The following is a 12,180-nucleotide window of genomic DNA, read 5'->3' as shown; positions in this document are numbered from 1 at the left end:
GTGCCCTCCTCCCCAGACTGTCTTGTTACCCCATAACCTTGGCTCAATCCCACAATCACTGCAGAGCACTGCTGGGGAAAATCATAGAGATAATTCAGAGTTTCTATCTCAAAACAAGTCTTTGACCTCAGTGGACTTTTAGTGCTCCTCAGCAATCATCTATTTACCTGCTCTTGGCTTCCCTCCTACTTCTCAAATTTGCCATTTCAAGCAATCGCCACTATCTTTAAGCCACCTACATCTCAACATTTCTCTCCTGGTACCATTTTCTCTCTCCATCCTTTTACTTCCTGCTCACTTCCTTACTTCCCACTGACTTACAAACACCTTGCTTTCCAACTTTCAACACCCAACATTCCAGCTCTCTCCAAAATCCACTTGGATGTCCCATAGGATCCTTAAACTTCAGGTTTTCATAATTGAACTCATCACCTTTCCTCTGACTCTGCTCCTCCCCATCATCAAGTATTTCCTAACTTGGTGTCACCACTATCTATTTATAGTCACCTAAATAGGAAACTGAGAGTTTTCCTACCTTCTTCCCTCTGTGAAATAATAAGATCAATACATTTCTCTCTCTCTCTCTCCAGTTCATCATCTTTTCTCCTTTACCAATGGAATCTCCATCATTCAAGCCCTCATGGTCCCTCCCTCAGACTATCTGCCTTTTCCATCTTGCTCCCTCTTTAATTGGTCCACTCCACAGCTGCCAGGTACATATTCCTTCTTATTCCTGTACTTAAGATCCTTCTGTGGCTCATCATTGCTCACACACTACAATCCAGACTACTTCACATAGCTAATAGCAATCTCCATGATTTGAATTTTCACTTTACTCACCATCTTTGCTCTGGCCGTGCATTCCAAGTCTCTAATTTCCCCCACTGTAGCCTATAAGTGCTCAAACTTGCCAGACTGTTTTATATCTCTGTGTCTTTGCTCATGATTCCCACTTTGTCAAGGAGTTCTTCCGCTGTCTTCTGCATTGTGAACTCTACCTTCATGTTTCAGCCAAAAGGTTATTTTCAAAATGTTTTCTCATTTCATACCCTTCCCCTAAAGAATTTCCACTCAACCTTGTGGCCTCACAGTACCCTATAAGAAATTTCAATAAGGCTCCTTTAACATTGTAGTGCACTTATTGGGATGAAAATCCATCTATGACAGAACCCTGTCTTATTAAATTTGCTTCCTCAAAACTTAGCCCTATGTCTGGTACACAAAAAAAGCTCAATATGTTTATTGTTTTTTTAGTAACCTTTACCGACCTGTATGTCAGTGTTTCTTTAAATCTACAGAATGGCAGTAGTTGTTATGCAAGAATTATATGAGAACGTATGCAATAAGGACAATACTAACACAGCCAATAAATGATAGTGTCTTCCCCTTTCTTAAGCTTTATATCCCTAGCATTTGGGAGATTTAAAAAAGAGGCACAGTATACAAAGAAGGTATAACCTAGTTCCTCCTCTCAGTGATTTTACAGTATTATCATTCAATTAAAAATCCTAAATATCTGGGGTTCAAGTAGTTCAGAAAGTAATCATTAGCTGTAAAACACTTATTTTTCTCTTTATTTGCAATTTTCAGATTGTTTTGGTAGTGTTTCCGTATTATCATTATAGCTAATTTTTGGAAAGGAACCTGGAAAACTTTTTTGTAAACCCCAAGCAGAGGCTCCCAAACCTGACTGTGCATCAAATTTAACTGTGGTTAATTTAAAACAATCTCAGAGAGACCTTCAAGATGGCGGAGGAAAAAAAAAAGATGGCGGAGGAGTAAGACGTGGAGATCACCTTCCTCCCCACAAATACATCAGAAATACATCTACATGTGGAACAACTCCTACAGAACACCTACTGAACGCTGGCAGAAGACCTCAGACTTCCCAAAAGGCAAGAAACTCCTCACGTACCTGGGTAGGGCAAAAAACAAAAACAAAAAAAAACCCCGAGATAACAGAATAGGGACAGGACCTACACCTCTGGGAGGGAGCTGTGAAGGAGGAAAAGTTTCCACACATTAGGAAGCCCCTTCACTGGTGGATATGGGGCAGTGGCTAGGGGGAAGCTTCAGAGCCACAGAGGAGAGCACAGCAACAGGGGTGCAGAGGGCAAAGTGGAGAGATTCCCACACAGAGGATCAGTGCCGACCACCACTCACCATCCTGAGAGGCTTGTCTGCTCACCTGCCGGGGCAGGTGAGGGCTGGGAGCTGAGGCTCCAGCTTCAGCTAACCAGGAGGGAGTCCAGGAAAAACTTTGGACCTGACTAAGAGGCAAGAGACCATTGTTTCAGGGTGTGCGAGGAGAGAGAATTCGGAGCACTGCCTAAACGAGGCAGTTTAGGCAGTGACGGGTGCAAGCCACGGCTATCAGCGCGGACCCCAGAGACAGGCATAAAATGTAAAGGCTGCTGCTACAGACACCAAGAAGCCTGTGTGCAAGTACAGGTCACTATCCACACCTCCCCTCCCAGGAGGCTGTACAGCCTACCACCGCCAGGGTCCCGTGATCCAGGAACAACTTCCCCAGGAGAACACATGGCGTGCCTCAGGCTGTTGCAACATCGTGCTGGCCTCTGCCGCTGCAGGCTCACGCCGCATTCCGTACCCCTCCCTCCCCCCGGCCTGAGTGAGCCAGAGCCCCCTAATCAGCCACTACTTTAACCCTCTCCTATCTGGGCGAAGAACAGATGCCCTCTGGCAACCTACACACAGAGGCGGGGCCAAAACCAAAGCTGAACCCCAGGAGCTGTGTGAACAAAGAAGAGAAAGGGAAAATTCTCCCAGCAGCCTCAGGAGCAGCGGATTAAATCTCCACAACCAACTTGATGTACCCTGCATCTCTGGAATACCTGATTAGACAACAAATCATTCCAAAATTGAGGCAGTGGACTTTGGGAGCAACTGTACACTTGGGGTTTGCTTCTGCATCTAATTTGTTTCTGGTTTTATGTTTATCTTAGTTTAGTATTCATAGTTTATTATCATTGGTAGATTTGTTTATTGATTTGGTTGCTCTCTTCCCTTTATTTTTAAATATAGATTTTTTTTTCTTTTTCTCTTTTTCTGAGTGTGTATGTGTATGCTTCTTTGTGTGATTTTGTCTGTATAGCTTTGCTTTTACCATTTGTTCTACAGTTCTCTCTGTCTGTTTTTTGTTTGTTTGTTTTTGTAGTTTTTTTTTTTTTAAAGTTTTAATTTATTGATTGATTGATTGCTTGACTGCTATGTTGGGTCTTCGTTTCTGTGCTAGGGCCCTCTCCAGTTGCGGCAAGCGGGGGCCACTCTTCATCGCGGTGCGCGGGCCTCTCACTATCGTGGTCTCTCTTGTTGCGGAGCACAGGCTCCAGACGCGCAGGCTCAGTAGTTGTGGCTCACGGGTCTAGTTGCTCCGCGGCATGTGGGATCTTCCCAGACCAGGGCGCGAACCCGTGTCCCCTGCATTAGCAGGCAGATTCTCAACCACTGCGCCACCAGGGAAGCCCCTGTTTTTGTAGTTTTTAGCACTTGTTGTCATTGGTGGATTTGTTTTTTGGTTTGGTGGCTCTCTTCTTTCTTTCATTCTCTTTTTATAGTTTTAATTTCTTTATTTTTCATAATTTCTTTAAATTTTTTATTTTAATAACTTTATTTTATTTCTTTTTTTTTTCTCTTTCTTTCTTTCTTTTTTTCTCCCTTTTCTTCTGAGCCATGTGGCTGACAGGGGCTTGGTGCTCTGGCTGGGTGTCAGGCATGTGTCTGTGAGGTGGGAGAGCCGAGTTCAGAACATTTGTCCACCAGAGACCTCCTGGCTCCACATAACATCAAACAGCAAAAGCTCACACAGAGATCTCCATCTCAACGCTAAGACCCAGCTCCACTCAACGACCAGCAAGCTACAGTGCTGGAAACCCTATGCCAAACAACTAGCAAGACAGGAACACAACCCCACCCATTAGCAGAGAGGCTGCCTAATACCATAATAAGGTCACAGACACCCCAAAACACACCACAGGATGTGGTCCTGCCCACCAGAAAGACAAGATCCAGCCTTATCCACCAGAACACAGGCACTAGTCCCCTCCACCAGGAAGCCTACACAACCCACTGAACCAACCTTAGCCACTGGGGGCAAACACCAAAAACACCAGGAACTACGAACCTGCAGCCTGAAAAAAGGAGACCGCAAACACAGTAAGTTAAGCAAAATGAGAAGACAGAGAAACACACAGCACATGAAGGAGCAAGGTAAAAATTCACCAGACCAAACAAATGAAGAGGAAATAGGCAGTCTACCTGAAAAAGAATTCAAAGTAATGATAGTAAAGATGATCCAAAATCTTGGAAATAGAATGGAGAAAATACAAGAAACATTTAACAAGGACCTAGAAGAAATAAAGAGCAAACAAACAATGATGAACAACACAATAAATGAAATTAAACATTCTCTAGAAGGAATCAGTAGCAGAATAACTGAGGCAGGGGAACAGATAAGTGACCTGGAAGATAAAATAGAATAAAGAAAGAACAGAGCAGAAAAAAGAAAAAGGAATGAAAAGAATTGAGGACAGTCTCAGAGACCTCTGGGACAACATTAAATGCACCAACATTCGAATTATAGGGGTCCCAGAAGAAGAGGAAAAGAAAGGGACTGAGAAAATATTTGAAGAGATTATAGTTGAAAACTTCCCTAATATGGGAAAGGAAATAGTCAATCAAGTCCAGGAAATGCAGAAAGTCCCATACAGGGTAAATCCAAGGAGAAACACACCAAGACACATATTAATCAAACTACAAAAATTAAATACAAAGAAAAAATATTAAAAGTAGCAAGGGAAAAACAACAAATAAAATACAAGGGAATCCCCATAAGGTTAACAGCTGATCTTTAGCAGAAACTCTGCAAGCCAGAAGGGAGAGGCAGGACCTATTTAAAGTGATGAAAGGGAAAATCCTACAACCAAGATTACTCTACCCAGCAAGGATCTCATTCAGATTTGACAGAGAAATTATAATCTTTACAGACAAGCAAAAGCTAAGAGAATTCAGCACCACCAAACCAACATTACAGCAAATGATAAAGGAACTTCTTTAGGCAGGAAACACAAGAGAAGGGAAAGACCTACAATAACAAACCAAAGAAATTAAGAAAATGGTAATAGGAACATACATATCGATAACAACCTTAAATGTAAATGGATTAAATGCTCTAACTAAAAGACATAAACTGGCTGAATGGATACAAAAACAAATCCCGTATATATGCTGTCTACAAGAGACCCACTTCAGACCTAGGGACACATACAGACTGAAAGTGAGAGGATGGAAAAAGATATTCCATGCAAATGGAAGTCAAAAGAGAGCTGGAATAGCACTTCTCATATCAGACAAAACAGACCTTAAAATAAAGACTATCACAAGAGACAAAGGAAGACACTACATAATGATCAAGGGATCAATCCAAGAAGATATAACAATTGTAAATATTTATGCACCCAACATAGGAGCACCTCAATACATAAGGCAAATGCTAACAGCCATAAAAAGGGAAATTGACAGTAACACAATCATAGTAGGGGACTTTAACACCCCACTTTCACCAATGGACAGATCATCCAAAATAAAAATAAATAAGGAAACACAATCTTTAAATGATACATTAAACAAGGTGGACTTAATTGATATTTATAGGATATACCATCCAAAAACTACAGAATACACTTTTTTCTGTTGTGCTCATGGAATATTCTCCAGGGTAGATCATACCTTCGGTCACAAATTAAGCCTTGGCAAATTTATTAATATTGAAATCGTATCAAGTATCTTTTCCAGCCACAATGCTATGAGACTAGATATCAATTGCAGGAAAAATTCTGTAAAATATACAGACACATGGAGGCTAAACAATACACTACTAAATAACCAAGAGATCACTGAGTAAATCAAACAGGAAATCAAAAAATAGCTAGAAACAAGTGACAATGAAAACACGACAACCCAAAACCTGTGGGACACAGCAAAAGCAGTTCTAAGAGGGAAGTTTATAGCAATACACTCCTACGTCAAGAAACAAGAAACATCTCAAATAAACAACCTAACCTTACACCTCAAGCAATTAGAGAAAGAAGAACAAAAAAACCCCAAAGTTAGCAGAAGGAAAGAAATCATAAAGATCATGTCAGAAATAAATGAAAAAGAAATGAAATAAATGATAACAAAGATCAGTAAAACTATAAGCTGGTTCTTTGAGAAGATAAACAAAATTGATAAAACATTAGCCAGACTCATCGAGAAAAAAAAAGGGAGAAGACTCAAATTAATAGAATTAGAAATGAAAAAGGAGAAGTAACAACTGACACTGCAAAAATACAAATGATCATGAGAGATTACTACAAGCAACTATATGCCAATAAAATGGACAACCTGTAAGAAATGGACAAATTCTTAGAAAAGCACAACCTTCTGAGACTGAACCAGGAAGACATAGAAATATAAACAGTCCAATCACAAGCACTGAAATTGAGACTGTGATTAAAATCTTCCAACAAACAAAAGTCCAGGACCAGATGGCTTCACAGGTGAATTCTATCAAACATTTAGAGAAGAGCTAACACCTATCCTTCTCAAACTCTTCTAAACTATAGCAGAGGAAGGAACACTCCCAAACTCATTCTACGAGGCCACCATCACCCTGATACCAAAACCAGACAATGATGTCACAAAAGAAGAAAACTACAGGCCAATATCACTGATGAACATAGGTGCAAAAATCCTCAACAAAATACTAGCAAACAGAATCCAACAGCACATTAAAAGGATCATACACCATGATCAAGTGGGGTTTATCCCAGGAATGCAAGGATTCTTCAATATATGCAAATTAATCAATGTGATAAACCATATTAACAAACTGAAGGAGAAAAACCATCTGTTCATCTCAATAGATGTGGAAAAAGCTTTCGACAAAATTCAACACCCATTTATGGTAAAAACCCTCCAGAAAGTAGGCATAGAGGGAACTTACCTCAACATAATAAAGGCCATATATGACAAACCCACAGCCAACATCGTTCTCAATGGTGAAAAACTGAAACCATTTCCTCTAAGATCAGGAACAAGACAAGGGTGCCCACACTCACCACTATTGTTCAACATAGTTTTGGAAGTTTTAGCCTCAGCAATCAGAGAAGAAAAAGAAATAAAAGGAATCCAAATCAGAAAAGAAGAAGTAAAACTGTCACTGTTTGCGGATGACATGATACTATACATAGAGAATCCTAAAACTGCCACCAGAAAACTACTAGTGCTAATCAATGAATTTGGTAAAGTAGCAGGACACAAAACTAATGCACAGAAATCTCTTGCATTTCTATACACTAGTGATGAAAAATCTGAAAGAGAAATTAAAGAAACACTCCAATTTACCATTGCAACAAAAAGAATAAAATACCTAGGAATAAACCTTCCTAAGGAGACAAAAGACCTGTATGCAGAAAACTATAAGACACTGATGAAAGAAATTAAAATGATACAAACAGATGGAGAGATATACCATGTTCTTAGATTGGAAGAATCAACATTGTGAAAATGACTCTACTACCCAAAGCAATCTACAGATTCAGTGCAATCCCTATCAAATTATCAATGGCATTTTCACAGAATTAGAACAAAAAATTTTACAATTTGTATGGAAACACAAAAGACCCCGAATAGCCAAAGCAATCTTGAGAAGGAAAAACGGAGCTGGAGGAATCAGGCTCCTGGGCTTCAGACTATACTACAAAGCTACAGTAATCAAGACAGTATGGTACTGGCACAAAAACAGAAATATAGATCCATGGAACAGGATAGAAAGCCCAGAGATAAACCCACACACACATGGTCACCTTATTTTTGATAAAGGAGGCAAGAAGATACAATGGAGTAAAGACAGCCTCTTCAATAAGTGGTGCTGGGAAAACTGGACAGCTACATGTAAAAGAATGAAATTAGAATACTCCCTGACACCATACACAAAAATAAACTCAAAATGGATTAAAGACCTAAATGTACAGCCAGACACTATAAAACCCTTAGAGGAAAACATAGGCAGAGCACTCTATGACATAAATCACAGCAAGATCCTTTTTGACCCACCTCCTAGAGAAATGGAAATAAAAACAAAAATGAACAAATGGGACCTAATGAAACTTCAAAGCTTTTGCACAGCAAAGGAAACCATAAACAAGACGAAAAGACAACCCTCAGAATGGGAGAAAATATTTGCAAACGAAGCAACTGACAAGGGACTAATCTCCAAAATTTACAAGCAGCTCATGCAGCTCAAAATAAAAAATGAAACAACCCAATCCAAAAATGGGCGAAGACCTAAATAGACATTTCTCCAAAGAAGATTTCCAACAGACACATGAAAGAATGCTCAACATCACTAATTATTAGAGAAATGCAAATCAAAACTACAATGAGGTATCACCTCACACTGGTCAGAATGGCCATCATCAAAAAGTCTACAAATAATAAATGCTGGAGAGGGTGTGGAGAAAAGGGAACCCTCTTGCATTGTTGGTGGGAATGTAAATTGATACAGCTGCTATGGAGAACAGTATGGAGGTTCCTTAAAAAACTAAAAATTGAACTACCATACGACCCAGCAATCACACTGCTGGGCATATACCCTGAGAAAACCATAATTCAAAAAGAGTCATGTACCAAAATGTTCATTGCAGCTCTATTTACAATAGCCAGGACATGGAAGCAACCTAAGTGTCCATCGACAGATGAATGGATAAAGAAGATGTGGCACATATATACAATGGAATATTACTCAGCCATAAAAAGAAACGAAATTGAGTTATTTGTAGTGAGGTGGATGGACCTAGAGTCTGTAATACAGAGTGAAGTAAGTCAGAAAGAGAAAAACAAATACCATATGCTAACACATATATATGGAATCTAAAAAAAAAAAAAAGGTTCTGAAGAACCTAGGGGCAGGACAGGAATAAAGACGCAGATGTAGAGAATGGACTTGAGGACACGGGGAGGGGGATGGGTAAGCTGGGACGAAGTGAGAGAGTGGCATGGACATATATATACTACCAAATCTAAAACAGATAGCTATGCGAAGCAGCCGCATGGCACAGGGAGATCAGCTCGGTGCTTTGTGACCACCTTGATGGGTAGGATAGGGAGGGTGGGAGGGAAATGCAAGAGGGAAGAGATATGGGGATATATGTATATGTATAGCTGATTCACTTTTCACTTTGTTATAAAGCAGAAACTAACACACCACTGTAAATAATTATACTCCAATAAAGATGTTAAAAAAAAAAAAATCTGGTCCCCCTCTTGGAAGTTTCTGAATTATCCTGGAAATAGACTGCAAAGCCAGACTGAAGGATGGACCTAGTGAACCAAGGTGTATCATATTTTTAAAACTTATGCTATATTGTTATAGACAGACTCTTGCAAGTTACTTCACTCTTACACCGAAAGGAAAACATAATTTTATGAAAGAGACTGGAAGATAAGAGGCGCTCCCCACTAAAGTAAGTTAACTGATGCATTTATCTTAGTTTGTGCAAATTTGCTGATGTATATGTTTGACATTAATAAAGATAATTTGTCAAGTTTATTTTATGACCAGTTGGTCACTTAAAAAATCATTGAGAAATGCAGTCTCCAACTTACAATGGTTCAACTTATGATTTTTTGACTTTATTGTGGTGCAAAAGCAATACACATTCAATAGAAACCATACCTCGAATTTTGAAATTTGATCTTTTCCTGCGCTAGTGGTATGCGGTATGATACTCTCTGGTGATGCTGGCTATTGGCAGGGAGCCGAACATAGCTTCTAGTCAACCATAGGATCATGAGGGTAAATAACCAATATACTCACAACCATTCTGTTTTTCACTTCTGTACAGTATTTAATAAATTACATGACATATTCAACACTTTATTATACAATAGACTCTGTGTTAGATGATTTTGCCCAACTAAAAACTAATGTAAGTGTTCTGAGCATGTGTAAGGCAGGCCAGGCTAAGCTATGATGTTTCGTAGGTGACGTGTAGTAAATGCATTTTCAACTTGAGATATTTTCAACTTACAATGGGCTGGAGGAAGATCTGTATTTTAAAACTACTTAAAGCTATTAAAACTATGTACAGGGGCTTCCCTGGTGGTGCAGTGGTTGGGAGTCTGCCTGCCAATGCAGGGGACATGGGTTCGAGCCCTGGTCTGGGAGGATCCCACATGCCGCGGAGCGACTAGGCCCGTGAGCCGCAATTGCTGAGCCTGCGCGTCTGGAGCCTGTGCTCCGCAACAAGTAGAGGCCGCGATAGTGAGAGGCCCGTGCACCGCAATGAAGAGTAGCCCCCACTTGCTGCAACTAGAGAAAGCCCTCGCACAGAAACGAAGACCCAACACAGCCAAAAATTAAAAAAAAAAAAAAAAAAAAAAAAAAAAACTATGTACAAGCTCCCTAAAGGCATCAACACTGTTAAAAAGATAGAAAATTTTAGTTAACAACCAAAAGCAAATATGCAGGCCAAAAAGAGATCTCTGAAAGTTAAATTAAAGGCTACTGATCATGTTCTTATTACTAATAAAAAGAAGTGCCTCCTCCCCCTGGATAAATTTCTTGTTTAACTAATTCTTGTGCTTGTCTGCGTTTAAGGATATTTGAAGTAGTTCTAAGCCCTCAAACTAAAAGCTAGTGGGAGGGAGATGATGGAGAAGCAAAAAATGGACCTAAGGAAGGGGTCTGAGGAAGATAGGACTTTATCCCTAATTTTGTTCTCCCGGCTTGTCCCACAGAGATCAGCTGTTCTCTGATGACTTCCTAACATTTGACCTTTTCTTGCAGCATCTGGGATAAAAACCTCACTAAATTCATAAGTGTCAAGAAAAAAAGAAAAACAAAAGGAACAAGGCACTTACAGAACGAATATTTTGTGAATACATTATGGAAGCCTTCTCAGTCTGAACTTCATCAGGTATGAACTCACATCCTTTTTCGTACAGTCCTGTTACTCTGTCGGATTTGCATGTTTGGGTGACACAGCTTCCTCCTTGACACTTCTGTAGTACGTTTTTACCAGAAATAGTTGCCGAACATCTGAAAATATATTAAGGTTAGATGTTTAGGTGATATAATTTAGAAGTGTTGGACTCTGTGGTCAGGTTCTACAGATGGCTTTGTCTACGATTTCCTTTCATAATTCAAGAAATAAATACAGCCCCTTAAATAGCAAAATTATTAAATTCTCATTAGAGTAATTTCTGTTTGCCAGAAAGTATCTGTGGGGTTCCCAAAATGATATCAGAATGTGTTTCTATGCAGCAGAAGAGCTAAGGCTGGCTTACAGCTACTGTTAAGAATTAATAAGGACCAAAGTCCTAAGGCACTTCCTAATCTAGTCCCCTTGTCCCTGGAAAATCAGGAGCCCTCTTTTGTTTACCTCAAAAATTTTGCTGACATTTTTTGTTTGTTTGTTTTGATCTAACTAGTTTACGTCATACAGTTTTTGCATAGTTCTTGTGTGTTCATAGGTATATTAGATTTTTCTTTACACGCTTATGACTTTTGTCACTATTATAAATGGAGTACTTTTCACCCACATCTTATTTTATGAGTATATAAATAATATATGAACACTATAGGAAATTTGGAAAATAGCAAAAAAGTATAAGAAGAGAAGAAAAAAAGAATCATGTCCCACTGTCAGAGATAAACTACTGTTAGCATATTGAAGCATTTCCTTCTCTATGTATCAGCATAACATTCTACGTATAACTTTGCTTCTTGATCTTAAAAAACTTAGTATTTTAGTACATTTAAATTGTAATGTATTGTTATAATTCATAATATTCTTTCAAAATGTGATTTTAATAATTTCATATTTTGATACTGCAACAAGAATTTAGCCTAATTTTCTTCATTTTGTTCCCCCCAAAATTTTTCAGTGCTAAAAATAAAACTTCCATGAATAAATAAAATGTCACATAAAATTTTGACTCTGTTTCCAAGTTTGCTACATGACTGACTCCCAGAATAAATGATCAGACCCAGAAGTTTGAAAATTTTAAAGCCTGTTGATAGAGCTCATTCTATCATTTCCTTTAAAATGGATTGTTAGGGCTTCCCTGGTGGCGCAGTGGTTGAGAATCTGCCTGCCAATGCAGGGGGACACG

At 39.2% G+C, this 12,180-nt stretch overlaps 1 protein-coding gene across 1 annotated transcript in view; it reads right to left on the bottom strand.

The window, feature by feature from the left end:
- The window catches only part of CLCA1 (chloride channel accessory 1), a 37,817-nt gene that overhangs the window by 14,628 nt on the left and 11,009 nt on the right, over positions 1-12,180 (bottom strand). The window contains exon 5 of the mRNA XM_007173053.3: positions 10,927-11,104. Within this exon, the coding sequence (XP_007173115.2) occupies positions 10,927-11,104 (178 nt within the window). The remainder of the gene's footprint in view (positions 1-10,926; positions 11,105-12,180) is intronic.

Source organism: Balaenoptera acutorostrata, chromosome 1 (assembly GCF_949987535.1).
Source record: "Balaenoptera acutorostrata chromosome 1, mBalAcu1.1, whole genome shotgun sequence".
Lineage (NCBI taxonomy): Eukaryota > Metazoa > Chordata > Mammalia > Artiodactyla > Balaenopteridae > Balaenoptera > Balaenoptera acutorostrata.
The sequence above is the reverse complement of the archived record's forward strand: the minus strand, read 5'-3'. Positions and strand labels throughout refer to the sequence as shown.